Here is a 20,415-nt window from a genome sequence, read left to right as displayed (position 1 = left end):
CGTGCGGTACAATCGTTCTGCACATAAGCAACTAATCTTATGTGCGGAGCGACCAGTGGAATCGAAAATTACGGCTGCGAATTCCTTCAGCCAGAGCTTTATGGCCTATATGGGTTCCGCACCAACCCTTCCTGGTGTTGTGCTACTTGTCTCTATAGCGGACTTCTTAGTCTGCTAGTGTTCACTCTAGGATTTTTTTAGGGCAGGGTGCTGACCTTGGGGAGGGCACATTTTTGATTCGGGGAGGGCACATTTTTGATTCGGGGAGGGCACATTTTTGATTCGGGGAGGGCACATTTTAATTTAGAAGGGCAAAATGGTGTACATACTGTAATATGTATGCAGGTGTCTTAAACTTGCAGCACATTGTAGCTTATAAACCATCCTGGGACACCTTCGCTTCAATCTGACAGCACATTTTAAGTTTAAATGTGCCGTCAGATTGAAGTGAAGGTGTCCCAGAATGGTTTATATATCATTAATGTGCTGCCAGTTTATTTCTGAAGTGTCTCAATAGGGTTTATATAGTTTATTAAACTATATAAATCCTATTGAGACACTTCAGAGTTAAACTGGCAGCACATGTTTCTATATAAACCCTATTGAGACACTTCAGAAAAAAAACTGCCAGCACGTGTTGCTATATAAACCCTATTGAGACACTTAAAAAAAACCTGCAGCACATATTGCTATATAAACCCTATTGATACACTTCAGAGTGAAATTGGCAGCACGTGTTGCTATATAAACCTGATTGAGACACTTCAGAAATAAACTAGCGCACATCGTATTTTAAATGTGCTGTCAGATTGAAGCGAAGGTGCCCCAGGTTGGTTTATATAACATTCATGTGCTGCCAGTTTATTTCTGAAGTGTCACAATAGGGTTTATATAGTTCATTAAACTATAAGATTAGTTGAATGCTGCCAGATTAAAACTAAAGGGGCACCAGGCGACCCATATACAGTAGGATAAATAGCTTAGTGTGGCAGCACTAGTCTTAGATGATGTTTGTGTGTCAATTCAACTTACTGGGGGCTGATGCTGCAGGAGTGATCGCGCTGGTCCCCCGTCACACACCGCGGAGATGGAAGAAAATGCCCGCCACACTGATCCTACCCGGCATCCTCTTTTATTGGGTCATGTGCACAGAGGAGGGCTGGGTTTGCCTCTGCAGGAGAGGCAAACCCAGCCCTCCTCATCTCACCAGCAGCCTACAGTATTGCCGAGACCCGAGTGCTGTGAGCGCATTAGCGCGACAAGCCTGAGGCAGCGGCAGGGAGGCGTGGCAGCATGGCGGGAGCAGTGGCAGCGTAGCGGGAGGAGTGACGGCGCTGACAGCGATGCGAGAGGAGTGGCAGTGCGGAGAGAGGAGTTTCAGTGCGGCCCGGCGCGGCAGTCCTTTAGTAATCAGCAGGGCGGCAGGGCGGGCACAAACGGGCAGGGCGCATTCTGACACTTAGAAAAGGGGCAGGGCGCAGCGCCCCGCGAAAGAAGGCTAGAGTGAACACTAGTCTGCTGTTACAGTGTGACCTCCTGGTCTGCTACACTCTAATGCTCAAATTTTATGTTTAACAAGGGATGCCTCCCTAGCGACCATGTACGTCACTTACATGCATGTACCTCACGAGAACTCGACTTCTTGTGGTTCAACCTCAAAAATTGTAGAACTTATATAATTGCAAACACTCACTCACCACATGTACACTTTTATTTCTATTTCTGCGCAGAAATTTTCTTTCCTTTAGACCAGATGTGTTGTAAATTTGGAGAAGGATCTGTTAGTCTAAATTTCGGACACTAAAATCGATTTGCGCTATTTATCGCGTTGCCACCTTTTCGCCTGTTAAAATAACACTAGCGTGTGATTTGAGTTACGTGGGCGTACCCGGACGTTCCGTTGCGTAATATACGCTGCGTGCGTCGGCCTTTGAGTTGCGTACGCGAGTCTTAGCCCTTTGTTAGAGACACGTGTACACAAAGCAAATATCCACCGTAACACAATTTACACGTTTATCAATGTAGATGATCCTCGATCATCTACCGAACACCACACAAGTCTCTCCTTGTATCTTAGGCAAAGCTGTGTGCGTGCTTTGCAATTTATCCCTTAATGTATTACTTTTACACTTTAACTATGAAATAGCGACAAATCTCTCTTAGCACGTTTATCAATTATAAAATGGCAAACAGGAGAGTGATATATGAAAATACACGAATGAAAAAGAAATGCAGATATGCATGTGTGCGTACGCAAGACAGAAATAAACAGTTTTAAAAGACACTAGCGTGTTGTTCTTACCTCCGGTTCCGGATTCCCTCAGCACCCTTTACTAAGTGAAGCAGACGCTTATCCAGGCAGCACTACGAGGAATATGATCTCCCGCCCTTTGCTGATGGATAATGTCTGCTGAAATTACCTAGCAGAGATATGTGAAGGACGGACGAGCCGCCAATTGATAAAGCTAAATATTTATCTTATTCAAAACCCTTTAAGAGGTCTAAGAACACTGTACTCTATTGACGTATGGAGTACCGTAAGGGTACGCACGTTGCGTAGCAATCGCTTAGCCGTAGTCGAGACGCTCAAGCGTCACGTTCGCTCACGGCCAAGAGATCACAGGCAGGCACGCTATTGGCTGTTGACTAACGTAATGGTTCGCTATAGCGTAGCGGACGCTCGGGACCACGAGGAGATCACCAGCGGCGCTGACGCTCACAATGTTAAACCTTTATGTGTAAACCATGAACAATGTATTATACAGGAAAACCTTAGTGTAGTGATAGAGTGTAGATGCAACACAGTGTAACCTTATTAACTTAAAAGCTGTTCGAGCGTCACCGACGCTCTGAGAATACTTAACACTATAAGAAATACTAGTGTATTGCGCTTGGTGCACTGATAATCTAAATTTTGGTAAATGGATAAACCAATAAATAGCACTATTTATTTGTGTGTCTGTTTTACTTCAATTAACACACATGGAACTTGCTTTCATAAAAACCAACTAGAATATTTTAATAGCATTTTACATACATAGATCATAAATACCAATATTGGATATATTAAAAATCAATAAACTAAAACACACTGAAAGAATGCGTTTAAATTATCTAGAACACAGATTAAATGATAGTGTCCATAAGTAGTAACAAGTGGACGGCAACAATGTATCGTGTGAGTGCTACACAAGCATGCCTCATCAATTTACAACAGCTGCTGGAGCCTACTGATTTGTGTCTAATATCTCTAATCCTCTTTCTACTGGCGTCCCAGTGTAGAGGAATATTACTTGCAATATATTTACCCGGACAGCGGGATTCTCCACATGTGGCGTATATTACCAAGAGGATATCCTTAAGGCATGCAGCCACAACGTCCGCCGCTAGCACTGTTCTTAGTGCAGTAAGGATCTCTGTCCTGGCGGGCGGATAAGGATCCTTCAGGTGTCAACAATCTGCGGGTTGATTCAGGTAATAGTAATTGGTAATATACGCCACATGTGGAGAATCCCGCTTATGGACACTATTATTTAATCTGTGTTCTAGATAATTTAAACGCATTCTTTCAGTGTGTTTTAGTTTATTGATTTTTAATATATCCAATATTGGTATTTATGATCTATGTATGTAAAATGCTATTAAAATATTAAAATATTCTAGTTGGTTTTTATGAAAGCAAGTTCCATGTGTGTTAATTGAAGTAAAACAGACACACAAATAAATAGTGCTATTTATTTGTTTATCCATTTACCAAAATTTAGATTATCAGTGCACCAAGCGCAATACACTAGTTTTTTTCTTTTTTCTTGTGCTTTCTTGAGGATATTGCCAATCCTTTAGTGTGTGCAGCTGGTGTACCGAATAAACTAACTACATACCTAATTATATTTGCGCCAGGAGCTGGGGTGTTAATCACTCCTAAATTTTGTTTTACTATAAGAAATACACCAATACCGGGCTTAGGGTCTAACGCCTTATATGAATGTTATACTTGAAAAAGAATAATACAATACAAGTCATACACTACAATATAACATAGACTAACTAACCAGATAACTATACAGGAAACACAATACAATACAATTACGTTTAAGGGAAAATGAGAGAGAAAGAGGAAGAGAGAGAGAGAGAGAGATATGGCTCACAATAACAATAAAGACAATATGATTGCGGAGAAAACTTACGCACAAAGGGAACGATCGCATGCGCCTTTCTGAATATCCAGCTCCCGATTATCAGTGATGAGAACCGTTGAAGAGAGTGAGCTGGATCAGGTCGGCTTGTCTATTTATGCCCCACACACAATACAATTCAATGGTCCCTACAATCTCATTGTTCATTGGACACAGGAATTCGTCTTCGCATTATAACAAAAGGTCATAGGTTGATTCATACAGGTGGGCTGTGACAATTTCCAACTGCTCAGGTGGGTGGGAAACTAGGTTTCCCGCCGCATGGATAAGTAAGTGCAAATAATAGTAAATGGACATAAACTTCTTATGTCCATAACTATTCGCACGAGCGATTAATCCGCTTCAAACCAACACCGGAATATTGCTAATTAAATACTCTTCCGATGGATACTAAACACCACTGTATGACCCATGTCTGACCCTTCGTATCAAACAAAGAGGGATCTCTTTGTCCATGAACATGCTATATTAACTAAACTTTCAGAATCTATCAAAGGGACCATGATCTACAAAATACATTATATGGTTAAAATATATATCGATTGAGTCGCCCGCTAGACGCATACAAACTCTACCGTAAATCCGCATATCGTGCGCCTGCGGGTGCACGCGACTGTGAGTATGCGCACGCACGGGAGAGCTCTTGCACGCGCAACGGGAGCTCGCACGAGGTGCAAATATGGCAGTGTGCATAGTGATATTTTTCTGACTTTGACAGTTTTTTTTACTTTTTTGGTGTAGTTTTCTGCGTAAAGTGACGGGGAACCCCAATTAGGGCACCGTGTCCCCTCGCATGGCTCGCTTAGCTCGCCATGCTTCAGGCAAGGTGCCTCGCTCTGCTACCGCTGTGCTCGGCACAGATTACCATTCCCAATCATAGTCCACGTGGATCGTAAAGTATGGAAAAGTTTCTCAAAATATTTTTTTTTTTAAAAACTCATGTCTACCTTTTCATGTGTCGACCATGTCAATGACCAATAGTGGTCGACCTAATGACTATCGACCATAACATGGTCACCATGGAGACCGATGCTACTGGTGCCTCTGTTAAGGGGTCTGCATAGTTGATGCCGCGGAGGCACGTGTTTCCAGCTGGTGGGGTACCTGGAGGGACACCTCACTGCCTGTTGCTGGTTGTGGGTTCTGTACAATCTTTCTTGCCTCGTCTGTGACGTGTGCTGACGGCGGGAGGGGGCCATCCTAGGGAGCAGAAATTCTCAGGGGTAGAATTTGATTGATCGATGGACACAATACCGACTGTTATAACCCCGACGGTCAAAATGCCGACATAGAATACCGACATGTCAAAATGCCGACGTGTTTTTAAGTAATTTTTCCCTAAAACAGACTTGTTCATACTTTACCATCCCAGTGGACCTGGAAGGGGAATATAATAGCATGGCGAGCACACACGGTACACTTACACGGTGTCCATGTTGACCTATGTAACATTGACACAAAATAACAGAAAAACTCATGTTGGTATTTTGAAATGTCGACATTTGAAATGTCTGTATTCTGAGCTGATATTTTCAACATGTCGGTATTTTGCCCATGTCTGTATTTTGACTGTCGGTCAATGGCTGTTGGGAATATGACCGTCGGTATTGTGTCCGTCTGTAAATCATACTGAATTCGTTCCCAGTATGGTGGCAAATAGCCCTCAGGTGAAATGGGTCAGGCTAACAATTTTTGTAGCCACTACATTAAATACACTTGTTTTAAATTGCGTCACTAAAAGAGAGATGCATCAAACGTTGAAGAGAGAGAAGGTGACGTTGCCCATAGTAATTAGTCCGCTTCTAGCTATCATTTATTTAACAGTTTATAAAATAACGGAATGGTTTCTTTGGGCAGTATCTCTCTGTAGCGTTCACACAGCCAACAATGTCTGCCCAGTTGTGTTGTCTTGCCAGAAAGATCATGCGGCGGATTGACAAGTGTGTATGCTTAATAAAATTGGTCACTGAGTCTCTGTCGGTTGGTGGTGCCATCCGCCAAGTGTGTACCCAGCCTAAGGTTCGATACATCCCCCTATACATGATAAACTAACCCAGATATAGTAGATTGCACCCATACAGTATGACTAATACCACGTAGTTCATCCACTTTGCTATTGGAGACATTTAACAACTGATATAAGCATTACATGTAGTCTTTTTGTCATTTTTTTTTCATGTTAGATTGGCATTTCTCTTACATCCTAGATGATGCTGGGGACTACGCAAGGACCATGGGGTATAGACGGGCTCCGCAGGAGACATGGGCACTATAAAGAACTTTTAGTATGGGTGTGCACTGGCTCCTCCCTCTATGCCCCTCCTCCAGACCTCAGTTAGATCCTGTGTCCAGAGGAGACTGGATGCACTGCAGGGGAGCTCTACTGAGTTTCTCTGAAAAGGCTTTTGTTAGGTTTTTTTATTTTCAGGGAGCACTGCTGGCAACAGGCTCCCTGCATCGTGGGACTGAGGGGAGAGAAGCAGACCTACTTAACTGATAGGCTCTGCTTCTTAAGCTTTACACCATTAGCTCCAGAGGGTCGGAACACAGGTGTCGTCCTCGCTGTTCGTCCTGGAGCCACACCGCCGTCCTCCTCACAGAGCCGGAAGATAGAAGCCGGGTGAGTATAAGAAGAAAGAAGACGACTTCACAGGCGGCAGAAGAATTCAGATCTTCACTGAGGTACCGCGCAGCTCACACACACCTAAGGCACTGTAAGGGTGCAGGGCACAGGGGGGCGCCCTGGGCAGCAATAATAGGTACTACGGAGGCAGCATATTACAAAACCCCCGCCAGTATAAAGAATTTGAGCGGGACTGAAGCCCGCCGTTGAGGGGGCGGAGCTTGATCCTCCAGCACTAACCAGCGCCATTTTCTCCACAGCAAGCTGCAGAGAAGCTGCTCCCCGGACTGTCCCCTGCTGAACATAAGTACAGAGGGCAAAAACGAGGGGGGGGGGGGCACATTTAATTGGCGCAGCAAGTGTATTGTATATCTATAAAAGCGCTGTACAGACTGGGACTTTGTTCCAGTGTCCAGTGGCGCTGGGTGTGTGCTGGCATACTCTCTCTCTGTCTCTCCAAAGGGCCTTATTGAAGGGGCTGTCCCCATAGTCGTATATCCCAGTGTGTGTGTAGGGGTGTCAGTACGTGTATGTCGGAATGTCTGAAGAGGAAGGCTCGTCTAGGGAGGAGGCAGAGCAGATGATTGTGGTGTCTCCGTCGGCACCGCCGACACCTGATTGGTTGGATATGTGGAATGTTTTAAATGCAAATGTGACTTTATTACATAAAAGATTGGACAAAGTAGAGTCCAGGGAAAAAGCTGGGAGTCAATCCATGGCTTTGATTGTGTCACAAGGCCCTACGGGGTCTTATAAACGTCCCCTTTCCCAGACAGCAGACACTGATACCGACACAGATTCTGACTCCAGTGTCGACTATGATGATGCGAGGTTACACCCAAGGGTGGCCAAGAGCATTCATTATATGATTATTGCAATAAAAGATGTTTTTTGCATATCACAGATGCCCCCTCTGTCCCTGACACAAGGGTCTGCATGTTTAAGGAAAAGATACCTGAGGTAACGTTTCCCCCATCTTATGAGCTGAACGCTTTATTTTAAAAAGCTTGGGAAACTCCAGACAAGAAACTGCAGATTCCCAAGAGAATTATTATGGCGTATCCTTTACCCTCACAGGACAGGTTACGGTGGGAATGCTCGCCCACGGTGGACAAGGCGTTAACGCGCTTGTCCAATAAGGTGGCGCTACCATCTCCAGACACGGCAGCCATCAAGGATCCTGCTGATCGCAGACAGGAAATTACCTTAAAATCAATTTATACGCATACGGGTGCCTTGCTCAGACCGGCAGTAGCGTCGGCATGGGTGGGTAGCGCAATTGCTGCATGGGCAGATAACTTGTCATCTGACATTGACACCCTAGATAAGGATAGCATTTTGTTGACCTTGGGTCACATTAAAGACGCAGCGTTATATATGAGAGAGGCTGCGAGAGACATTGGGCTGTTGGGTTCAAGAGCCAATGCCATGGCGATTTCTGCTAGACTGTCCCTGTGGACCCGCCAATGGAAGGGTGATGCCGATTCAAAAAGACATATGTAAACTTTACCTTACAAGGGTTAGCTTTTATTTGGGGAAGGCCTCGCAGACCTGGTTTCCAAGGCTACCGCAGGTAAGTCTTCTTTTTTGCCTTATGTTCCTCCACAGCAAAAGAAAACACCTCAATATCGGATGCAGTCCTTTCGGTCGCATAAGTTCAGAAAGGGTCGGGGCTCTTCCTTCATCGCCAGAGGTAAAGGTAGAGGGAAAAGAACGCCTGCTACAGCTAGTTCCCAGGATCAAAAGTCCTCCCCGGCCTCTACAAAATCCACTGCATGACGCTGGGGCTTCGCTGTGGGAGTCCGCACCGGTGGGGGCACGTCTTCGACTCTTCAGCCAGGTTTGGGTTCAGTCCGATTTGGATCCTTGGGCGATCGAAATTGTGTCCCAAGGCTACAAACTGTATTTCGAAGATTTTTCAAATCGGCTTTGCTAGCTTCTCCCCCAGAGAGGGAAATAGTTTCAGCTGCCATTCAAAAACTGTCAACAGCAAGTGATTATCAAAGTTCCCCTAATGCAACAGGGAAAAGGGTATTATTCAACCCTGTTTGTGGTCCCGAAGCCGGATGGCTCGGTCAGACCCATTCTGAATCTAAAATCCCTGAACCTGTACTTAAAAAGGTTCAAATTCAAGATGGAATCTCTCAGGGCAGTGATCTCCAGCCTGGAAGGGGGGGATTTTATGGTATCACTAGACATAAAGGATGCATACCTTCATGTCCCCATTTATCCCCCTCATCAGGCGTACCTGAGATTCTCTGTACAGGATTGTCATTACCAGTTTCAGACGTTGCCGTTTGGGCTTTCCACGGCCCCGAGGATTTTCAACAAGGTCATGGCGGAAATGATGGTGCTCCTGCGCAGGCAAGGAGTCACAATTATCCCATACTTGGACGATCTCCTGATAAAAGCGAGATATAGAGATCAATTACTGAAAAGCGTGTCGCTCTCCCTGAGAGTGCTGCAGCAACACGGCTGGATCATAAATCTACCAAAGTCATAGTTGATTCCTACAACTCTATCGTTTTTGGGTATGATTCTGGACACGGAAAAGAAGAGGGTTTTTCTCCCAACGGAAAAAGCCCAGGAACTCCAGAACCTGGTCAGGGACCTGCTAAAACCAAAAAGAGTGTCAGTTCATCAATGCACTCGAGTATTGGGAAAAATGGTGGCGGCCTACGACGCCATCCCTTTCGGCAGGTTCCATGCGAGGACGTTTCAGTGGGACCTTCTGGACAAGTGGTCGGGTCCCTTCTACAAATACATCAGAAAATAAGCCTGTCCCCTAGGGCCAGGGTGTCTCTCCTGTGGTGGCTTCAGAGTGCTCACCTTCTAGAAGGTCGCAGGTTCGGCATTCAAGATTGGGTTCTTGTGACCACGGAAGCGAGTCTCCGAGGATGGGGAGCAGTCACACAAGGAAGAAATTTTCAGGGACTGTGGAAAAGCCAGGAGGCTTGTCTACACATCAACGTACTGGAATTAAGGGCCATATACAACGGCCTACGACAAGCGGAGAATCTTCTTCGCAACCTACCCGTTCTGATTCAGACAATGTCACAGCCGTGGCGCATGTAAATCGCCAAGGCGGGACAAGGAGCAGAGTGGCAATGGCGGAAGCCACCAGGATTCTTCGCTGGGCGGAAAATCACGTAAGCGCTCTGTCAGCAGTCTTCATTCCGGGAGTGGACAACTGGGAAGCAGACTTCCTCAGCAGACACGATCTCCATCCAGGAGAGTGGGGTCTTCATCAAGAAGTTTTCGCATAGATAACAAGTTGTTGGGGACTTCCTCAAATAGACATGATGGCGTCACGCCTCAACAAGAAACTTCGGATGTATTGTTCCAGGTCGAGGAACCCTCAGGCAGTAGCGGTGGACGCCCTGGTGACACCATGGGTGTTTCAGTCGGTATAGGTGTTCCCTCCTCTTCCGCTCATCTCAAAAATATTGAAAATCATAAGACGAAAAAGAGTGCAGACAATACTCATTGTTCCGGATTGGCCTCGAAGAGCCTGGTATTCAGATCTTCAGGAAATGCTCACAGAAGATCCATGGCCTCTTCCTCCCAGGGAGGATCTGTTGCAACAGGGTCCCTGCTTGTTCCAAAACTTACCGCGGTTGCGTTTGACGGCATGGCGGTTGAACACCAAATCCTAGCTAGGAAAGGTATTCCGGGGGAAGTCAGCCTACTCTGATAAAAGCTAGGAAGGAGGTGATGGCGAAACATTATCACCGTATCTGGAGGAAGTATGTATCTTGGTGTGAAGCCAAGAATGCTCCTACGGAAGATTTTCAGCTGGGTCGTTTTCTCCATTTTCTACAGACAGGAGTGGATATGGGCCTAAAGTTAGGCTCCATTAAGGTGCAGATTTCGGCCTTATCTATATTCTTTCAGAAGGAATTGGCTTCTCTCCCAGAAGTTCAGACTTTTGTAAAGGGAGTGCTGAACATCCAACCTCCTTTTGTGCCCCCAGTGGCACCATGGGACCTTAACGTGGTGTTACAGTTCCTTCAGTCACACTGGTTTGAACCACTTCAAACGGTTGAATTAAAATTTCTCACTTGGAAGTGGTCATGTTGTTGGCCTTGGCATCTGCGAGGTGGGTGTCCGAATTGGCGGCCTTGTCTCACAAGAGCCCCTACTTGATTTTTCATGTGGATAGAGCAGAGTTGAGGACCCGTCCTCAATATGCGGCCAACAAGGTTGGCGCTCCTGCTTCTAAGCAGACTATTGCTCGCTGGATCTGTAACACGATTTAGCAGGCTCATTCTACGGCTGGATTTCAGTTACCTAATTCGGTAAAGGCCCATTCCACTAGGAAAGTGGGCTCTTCTTGGGCGGCTGCCAGAGGCGTCTCGGCATTACAGCTTTGCCGGGCAGCTACTTGGTCGGGTTCAAACACTTTTGCAAATTTCTACAAGTTTGATACCCTGGCTGATGAGGATCTCATGTTTGCTCAATCGGTGCTGCAGAGTCATCCGCACTCTCCCGCCCGGCTGGAGCTTTGGAATAATCCCCATGGTCCTTACGGAGTCCCCAGCATCCTCTAGGACGTAAGAGAAAATGAGATTTTAAACCTACCGGTAAATCTTTTTCTCTTAGTCCGTAGAGGATGCTGGGCGCCCGTCCCAAGTGCGGACTATTTCTGCAAGGCTTGTATATAGTTATTGCTTACATAAGGGTTATGTTACAGTTGAGATCAGTCTCTGGCTGATGCTGTTTTGTTCATGCTGTTAACTGGTTTAGTGTATGCCAGGTTGTACGGTGTGTATGGTGTGGGCTGGTATGTATCTCGCCCTTAGATTAACAAAAATCCTTTCCTCGTACTGTCCGTCTCCTCTGGGCACAGTTCTTTAACTGAGGTCTGGAGGAGGGGCATAGAGGGAGGAGCCAGTTCACACCTATCTAAAGTCTTAGAGTGCCCATGTCTCCTGAGGAGCCCGTCTATACCCCATGGTCCTTAAGGAGTCCCCAGCATCCTCTACAGACTAGGAGAAAAAGATTTACCGGTAGGTTTAAAATCTTATTTTTTTACTAGCATACAGTACTATATTTTACATGATGGTTTTATTTGAAGGTCTTCTATGGGCAATTAATGAGAAAGTAAGACAAGTCTGAATATAAATTGTAATCTAACTATAGTGACAGTATGATTAGTGCAATTAAAATAGGATTTTTATACCTACCGGTAAATCCTTTTCTCTTAGTCCGTAGAGGATGCTGGGGACACTTTATAGACCATGGGGTATAGACGGGATCCGCAGAAGACGTGGGCACTCTAAGACTTTTTACTGGGTGTGAACTGGCTCTGGAGGAGGGGCATAGAGGGAGGAGCCAGTTCACACCCAGTAAAAATCTTAGAGTGCCCATGTCTCCTGCGGATTCCGTCTATACCCCATGGTCTATTAAGTGTCCCCAGCATCCTCTAGGACGTATGAGAAATATACTGTAGCAATATCAGTCGTTTTGTGCAAAGAAGTAAGGTTTAGGAACACTGAGAAGCATAATAGTTATAAAAGTTTTCTTAGTCCACTGATAGGCTGCGTTTAGATGGGTGTACTGTACCTACTGTATATGCAGAATTTCCAATCTTGGAAGAATGGGGTGGTAGGGGCAGGGCTGGCAAAAATAAATTGTGTGTTCATGTCTCTACGGCTAATTGGTTTGTATGGGTCATTAGGTCGACCACTATTGGTCGACATGGTCACTAGGTCAACATGGTCATTAGGTCGACATGAACAAGGTCGACATGAGGTGTTTCTTTTGTTTTGCTTTTTTACTGTTTTTGGTGTCGTTTTCTTCGTAAAGTGACAGGGAACCCCAATTAGTGCACCGTGTCCCCTCGCATGGTGAGCGAAGGTGCCTCGCTACGCTTGCCTCAGGTTACTGTTCCCAATCGTAGTCCACGTGGATCGTAAAGTATGAAAAAGTTCAAAAAATGGGGGGAGGGAAGTGAAAAACTCATATCGACCTTATGCATGTTGACCTAGTGACCATGCCTAATGCATGTCGACCAATAGTGGTCGACCTAATGACCGTATTCCGTTTGCCGTGGACTATCCAGTTAGCCCAGTTAAGCCAGAGGTTCTCGCCGATGCCGGCACTTACCGGGGATTGTGCTCTTCACGTGCCTCAGACACGCAAAGCACAATCCGCAGATATGTTATGTGAAAATACATAGGTCCCGCGAAAAGCCGCAGACCTATGTATGTTTGTGCTAAAAAATTACTTTAAAAAAAAAATTGGATAAGGGGATTAAATAAAAACACGAAAACACCAGTTTTTTGCTCCCGCAGCACTATTTCGGGTAATTGGATAAGAGGGTAGAATCCTACAATCTTAAGATAATGAGCACTCTGGGGAAAAAAAGCAATCACTAGTAAATTTAAAAAAAAAAGTGTGTGCAGAAAAAATTGATTTTCTTTAAAAATTACATTAATGTTACCTCAAATGTCTTTTATGTTCTTTCAAAAAAGTTTTTATCTTTTTTCCTACTGTTGGCAAGATATTTTATTTTACACGTTTTTTTTTTTTCTCCTGCCTCTCATTATGACATTGTGACCCTTCAGTCTTCAGTCTTTCAGGGCGGTGTCCTGTTAGGAGAAATGATTTACCACACAATAATAATGGGATTTTTAGCACGATAACACTATCTGTCTATCCAATTACAGCCCGCTTTTACCGGGCGGCAAATCACCTGTTATCGGGCAATAGCACATGGGATCTGTGATAACTTCGCGGACCCATATGTTTACCATCCGATAAACTGGTCTCCTGGGGCTGGTTAACGAGGACACGCAGCATAATCCCCGATAATTCCGGGCTATGGGACTAATACGATAGCCCTACAGAATCCATAGGCTGCGGTAATTTATCACGGCTAATAGGATACCGTCCTAAAACACAGACCTTTTTAATCTTCCAAATCTGCATTGCCTACAATTGTGTGAATTTAAGAACAATCTTTTTTAATTTGAGTGTTTTGTTCCAGCAGGTGGTTTTGGTAGAGTAAAGACCCTCCGTTGTCCACTGTCACAGGTGTAGGCAGTACAGGATTTTCGTCTGACTTTCCATTGTGCCAAATAAAACAAACTTGCATGAGAAAAAGGAAATATCCCAGAATCCCGTCTGTTGACGAATATATCTAGAGACCAACTTTGATGAGAGCAATGCAGAAATGGTAGCTGTCCAGAAACCGCAAGTTTAACCGCATAAGAGGTGTTATGATGAGGTGAGCCGTCTTACCAATAGGGAGGCTGGCCAAACCACAACGAAAATGTATAATTGTACTAAAGTTGATGAGAGCTATGCATCTAATTCTGAGGAACACCCGACTATTCAGAAGGAAAACAACCACTTCCCTTGCTCTGAATGTGGGAAACACTTCACTTCTAAATCGTACCTAACTATACATCAGAGGCTCCACACTGGTGAGAAACCCTATGAGTGTTCGGAGTGTGGTAAAAGGTTCACTCAAAAACAGCATCTCCAGGCCCACCATCGTACCCACACCGGGGAAAGGCCATTTCAGTGCTCCGAGTGTGGGAAGAGTTTCCCTTTCAACAGCTACTTTAAAATTCACCAGAGACTGCACACTGGTGAGAACCCGTTTGAATGTTCCGTGTGCGGGAAATGTTTTGCAAGCAAGGCGCGCCTGAAAACTCACCAAATCTCTCACACTGGTCACCATCCCCACTCCTGTTCTGAATGTGGGAAAAGCTTCCCATCGAAGATGCAGCTCCGCAACCACCAACTCATCCACACGGGAGAGAAAGCATTTGAATGCTCCGTCTGTGGAAAGCGTTTCTCTACCAATTCACATCTTACTGCTCACAAGACCATCCACACAGGGGAGAAGCCATTTGAGTGCTTTACCTGTGGTAAATGTTTCCGCAGTAAAGCATCTCTTCGCAGTCATCAGTTGTACCACACGGAAGAGAAGCCATTCGTGTGCCGTGAATGTGGGAAAAGTTTCACCAAGAGATCGGATCTGGCTAGCCACGAGAGGCGTCATACAGGGGAGAGACCCCACAAGTGTTCAGATTGTGGGAAAAGCTTTGCTTCAAGTTCCACGTTGTCTGTTCATAAGTTGGTTCACAAAGACGTCAAACCGTTTTCCTGTTCAGAGTGTGGAAAGATGTTCAGCCTTAAGGCAAATCTCCTCAGACATCTATTTGGTCACACTGGGGCCAAACCATTTGCGTGCTCTCAATGCGAGCGATGCTTCAAGCTTCAGTCAGATCTTGTTGCCCATAAAAGGATTCATACGGGTGCTAGAGACTTTGAATGCCCTGAATGTGCCAAATGTTTCACTACGAAATCTCATCTTGTTCAACACCAGAAACTTCACACCGGAGAGAAGGCGTTTGCATGTTCTGACTGCGGGAAAAGGTTCACCCAGAAAATTGGACTTGTTTCGCACCAACAAAGAATACACCTAAAGGAGAAACCATTCACATGTATGGAGTGTGACAAACGTTTCGCCGTGAAACCGGATCTCATTAAACACCAGAAACTTCACACAGGGCTGAAACCTTCAAATGTTTAGAGTGTGGCAAATCTTTCAGTCTGAATCAAGCGCTCCTGTCGCACCAGGATACCCACGCCGGAAAGAAGAACTATGTATGTTCTGTGTGTGTGGGACGTTGTGTAAAAACATCTTCTTTAACACTGTAAAAGTCATTGTAATTGATCCTCATATGTAGGATCTGATGACCAAAAATTTTCACGTGACCTTTTTTTTTTTGCATACACACCTTTTGTCAGGCCAACTTGCCAGTGCTCACCTTAAGTTCAAATGCTATATTTGTACATTATATATAATACATTGTACCATATAGCATCTAGAATAAGGTTCTTGAGCGTTGGTTTTTTATTTATTTTTTTCTTATACCAAGGCAAGATGACCTCTTTCAGCACAGTCACTGAGGGAAGTCGCTGTTCTGTTACTTGGACATTCAGTTTGATCAACATTTGTATGAAGATCCAAATGTTTATTCTAGAAGATGGAGATCTCGCTTTCTTTCTTTTACTCTCTCTCTCTCTCTCTCTCTCTCTCTCTCTCTCTCTCTCTCTCTCATAAAATGTATATGATTACAGAGGTAATCATACAGTGTGTACTTTTTTTTTTTTTTTTTCAATTAATTTATTATGTATGAACATGGTGATTAAATACTAACCATTGATGCATTTAAAGGGCGTATTCGATTAGACCCGCAAAATTTTCAGGTGTTAAAAACGGCCTTTTGCATTTGTGTGTGGTTTGTTTTTTAACGCAATTTATTTATTTTTACATTTCTCTATTCAGTTAGCCCTGTTCTCTCCGTCCGAAAAATGTTAAATTTTTGTGCAAAAACACATAAGAACCGCAACCTATGTGTCTTTGCGGCCACCAACGTGAAAAGAAATACATGCTTATTGTAGATTTGGTGTCGCCTGCCTTCCCAATAAGTGCTGGCTTCAGATCTGATTGGACAGCCCCGGCCAGGTAAATTTTTTTCTTTAGTTTTCTTTAGTACTTATCTGCCTTTGTGTGTGTAGATGGTACATGATTTTTCTTTACAGACAACAAATAGCTCAGGTACAAAGCCAGTATATATATCCTAATAACAATAATGTAAATGAATAGGCAATGCCCTTACTGGAGAGTTGGGCTGGTTCCTGTCCAGAGTGACTACGGGCACCTTGTGTCATCAGTTGAAGGGAGGGGGCGATGTACGGGAGCGGAGGAGTGATGGGCGGTCGGTCAGGTGAAAGACCGTACATTACATCCATCGGTGCAGTGGTCCCAGCGGCCAGCCTCCCCCATTTAACTTCAAAAATGGTTCTGCTGTTGGGCCCAAGGCTCCTTCCCCTCCATCGCAGGCCTTAGTCCCTGGTACTCCCAGACTACTCCAAGAGGCCGCCACCTCCTCCTCCCCAGGACTCCTCACAAGGCACCACAGATCTACCTCACAGATCCATGGTTGCCAAATGAGATTATAGCTTGGCCCCTCCCAACCTTAAAATGTTCTGACACCCCTGAGACCAAAGAGGGTGTGTATCAAAGCTTGGAAAGAGATAAAACACCAACCAATCCACTCCTAACTGTCATTTTTCAAACACCGCCCATTTAATAAGAATTAGAAGCTGATTCGTTTGTACTTTGTCTCTCCATTTTGCCTCCATGCTTTGATAAATAACCCCCCCCAAAAAAAAAAAAAAGTAATAGTGCTGCCCATGTATATAGTGTGACTGAAGTGTACAATCAACATTATATAGATTAAAAGCCATAAGCATCTTTCAAACACATAATTCCTAAGTTGCAATAAACAGACTTGTTATGTCTGTGACTCGTATAGAAAATGCTTACACAAGTCATATTACATGGATCTCAAAGATTATCTTTCTGCAGCGGGGTACACTGGTATTCCACAGGGAATAACATCGGGGGTGTAGAGTTGGATCTTGATCCAAGGCACCAACAGGCTAAAGCTTTGACTGTTCCAAGGATGCACTGCCTCCTCTATAGCCCCGCCTCCAGGCACTGGAGCTCAGTTTGTAAGTTGGTGCCTGCAGAGCAGGCAGCTAACAGATGGGGCTGTGCTAGGCAGCCCTGAGAAGAGCTTTTTAGAAGACTTCAAGGGCCCAGCACTTTATATGTCTTTATGACATGCAGTGCTGTGGCTCCATCACCTCCCTCAGCGGCACTGCATACTCCCGCGGTCGGGTTCCCGGGTACTTGCAGCAGAGACGCACCGTTTTCTAGGCATACCGCCGCTGCCCTCTCCAGGATTGCGTGGCTGCACTATGGGGAGGAGGTAAGAGGGTCCCCCAGGTGGGACCCGCCGGTAAACCGTGATCCGGCATGGTCCCAGGAGATGGACCGCGCCGCTGGCATGGACCCTGTGCCGCACAGGGACCCCACTATATCCACCAGAGCAGGGCGCACAGGTCTGATTTACTATAATCCATTTACAATAGGCTCCATAGTACCCGGTGGTGAAGTCCAGCATAGAGGATAAGACACTGACCTGTAGCCCCTCCCCCAGCTTCGGGCGCCATCTACTGCTGGTGTTCCCGCCCTGGAGCTGCATTTCTCTCTCCCTCACTCCCTGACACAGATTTTAGCCATCTTCACTAATAGCTGGGTTGAAAAATCTCCGGGACTGCAGGGCTCTGTCTCCTCAACGCTGTGCATTTACAGGCACTTAAGTATTCTACATGTCATTTTAGACAGTGTTGGTTAAGAACAAGTGTACTGCTATCTGAATATTTAGTACAAGTATTCTGTGATATACATCCAGTAGTTACTGTGCATTGTTATATCTATATACATATCTATCTATATGTAGTTACTAGTCTCAGTGCAGTTTTATTGTTTATCCGTAATAACTTATGCATTGTACCTGTGACTAAGTGTGCCTGTAGCTGCTGTGTGGATTCCATTCTTGTGTATCACACATATTGATATTACTATATTCTATACCCTAGGGGGCCAAGTGTTTCAGGGTCTCATGTAATATATAGTGCTACACATGATATACTGTTTTGTATTTTTCACTGTGTTTTTCAGTCACCTCACACCGCTTAAATCCTCTGTTTGTGCTCTCTATTTACTGTCCCATAACACAGGGGGTTATTTGCAGGTTTTGTATTTGTCTGGCTATATAGTACTGTTACGCCCTAAGGCTACATTCCCTATAGTGTCTGCTACACAGGGCGGGAAATCCGCTGATGCTCCTGCATCATGCAGTGCTGGCTCCAATGATTTACATGAGGGAGAAGTTTCAGCTGAGGGTTCAGGCACTGGGTGCCAGACTCCTTCAAGTCCGCTCGCAGCACCTGTGGCCAATCAGGACCCACCTTTAGCAGCGTTTTCAAGTATGCTGACTACACTTGTAACGCACCTTAAACCCCCTGTGGGACCTCCTGTGCCATTACAGCCACATATTGTCCCTGTAGTTAATACGCCCTGGGCGGATACTCTGTCTAACCAGTTACAACAATTAAATCAATCTTTGGTTAAACAAGTCTACCCCATGACCTTCTGGAGCCAATGGGTCATCTATGGGGGCCATTTCTTCCTCACAATCTACTAATATTTTGGATAATTCGTCCGATGAGGATGGGGAATATACTGATCCGTCAGACACTGATACAGTTGCTTCTGATGAGGAATCTACAACCCAAGTTCATGTCAGTGGAGGCTATCGACTGATTCTTCAGATTGATGATTACATTGAGCCTCCTGCTACGTCTAAGAAACCTGATAAGGTGTCTAAAGTAGTTTTACAACATTCTGATCTTTTAATTGACATACGTCAGGAATCCTGGTAGTCTCCAGGAAAGAAATTTTCCCTAAAAAGATGCTAGCTCGTTATCCTATCCCTGCAGAATTGAGTAACAAGTGGGAAACTCCACTGCCGGTGGACTCTGTCGCCCGTCTCATGGTGTCCTCTACTCTTCCTGTCACCTCCCTGAAGGAACCGATAGATAAGCGTGTGGAGGGATTGCTGAAGTCTATTTACACTCTTACCGCTGCAGTACATAGACCCACTATGGCAGCCTCCTGGGCTGCAAATGAAATTGAAGCATGGGTTCAGGCAATTGAGGAGGAGCTACCTGAGGATTTTTCTTACACTGCCAGACAATATCTGTCGTATATTACCGCAGCTTCACACTATATTCAGGAGGCGACCTCTGATGCAGGTGTAATGGCGGCCAAGGCGTCTACTACATCTATCCTAGCTCGCCGGATTCTGTGGTTAAGGTCCTGGAAGGTGGACCTGGACTCTAAGAAGACCTTGGAGGTGCTTCCTTTTAAGGGAGACATACTATTTCAGGAGGATCTGAACAAGATTGTGACTGACTTGGCGACGGCCAAGACCAGAGGTGTGGGCCCACACAGTGCATGTTTTGCAGGTCTCCTCACAGAATCACAAGTGAAATAATTAGCTCCACCTGTGGACCTTTTAAAATGTGTCAGTGAGTAATTAATACACCTGTGCACCTGCTGGGTTACCTGCAAAACATGCACTGTGTGGGCCCACGAGGACCAAGTTTGAGAACCTCTGGCCAAGACTGTGCTTCTCCCAAGTACTAATCCTTCTACTCCGAAGGTTAAAGTACCACTTTTTATTCCTTTCGACCTGCAGGTAAAGCAAAAGGTCAGGTGTACGAGACAGGCTCGTGGTTCCAAAACCACTAAGCCCAAATCTAAACAATCTTGGGCCACCCGTCGGCCTGCTCCCAAACAAGACAAGCCTGCTGCATGATGGGGCTGGCCTCCCCCTGGGGGACCCCAGGGTGGGAGGCCGAGTTCTGCAGTTCGCCCAGGGCTGGTTAAAGACCACTTCGGATGCCTGGGTGCGGAAAGTTGTCTCTCACTGGTATGCAATCTTTTTCAAGAAACATCCCCTTCGCCAGTTCTGCTCAGCGGTAAATCTTCGGATCCGTTGAAAGCGCAAGCTCTGCACTTGGTTGCGAAATCCCTTCTGGATATCGGAGTGGTAGTGCCGGTACCTCTGTCCCAGAGGCAGGGGATACTATTCGACCCTGTTTCTAGTTCCGAAGCCAAATGGGTCCTTCCGGCCTAAACTCAATCTCAAACCTTTG

The 20,415-nt window shown here is 45.3% G+C and overlaps 1 protein-coding gene across 3 annotated transcripts in view; it reads left to right on the top strand.

Moving 5' to 3' along the window:
* LOC135054897 (zinc finger protein 84-like) overlaps window positions 1-16,057 on the top strand; it is a 97,967-nt gene extending 81,910 nt beyond the window's left edge. For 2 of the 3 annotated variants that reach the window (XM_063958354.1, XM_063958352.1), the window contains exon 2: window positions 13,811-16,057. In XM_063958354.1, coding sequence (XP_063814424.1) covers window positions 14,096-15,367 — 1,272 coding nt within the window. In that variant the 5' untranslated portion in view covers window positions 13,811-14,095 and the 3' untranslated portion in view covers window positions 15,368-16,057. The remainder of the gene's footprint in view (window positions 1-13,810) is intronic. The other variant, XM_063958353.1, reaches the window with a different exon arrangement.
* The last annotated feature ends 4,358 nt before the right edge of the window (window positions 16,058-20,415 follow it).

This window comes from Pseudophryne corroboree, chromosome 3 (assembly GCF_028390025.1).
Source record: "Pseudophryne corroboree isolate aPseCor3 chromosome 3, aPseCor3.hap2, whole genome shotgun sequence".
In the NCBI taxonomy this organism is placed as follows: Eukaryota; Metazoa; Chordata; class Amphibia; order Anura; family Myobatrachidae; genus Pseudophryne; species Pseudophryne corroboree.
The sequence above is the reverse complement of the archived record's forward strand: the minus strand, read 5'-3'. Positions and strand labels throughout refer to the sequence as shown.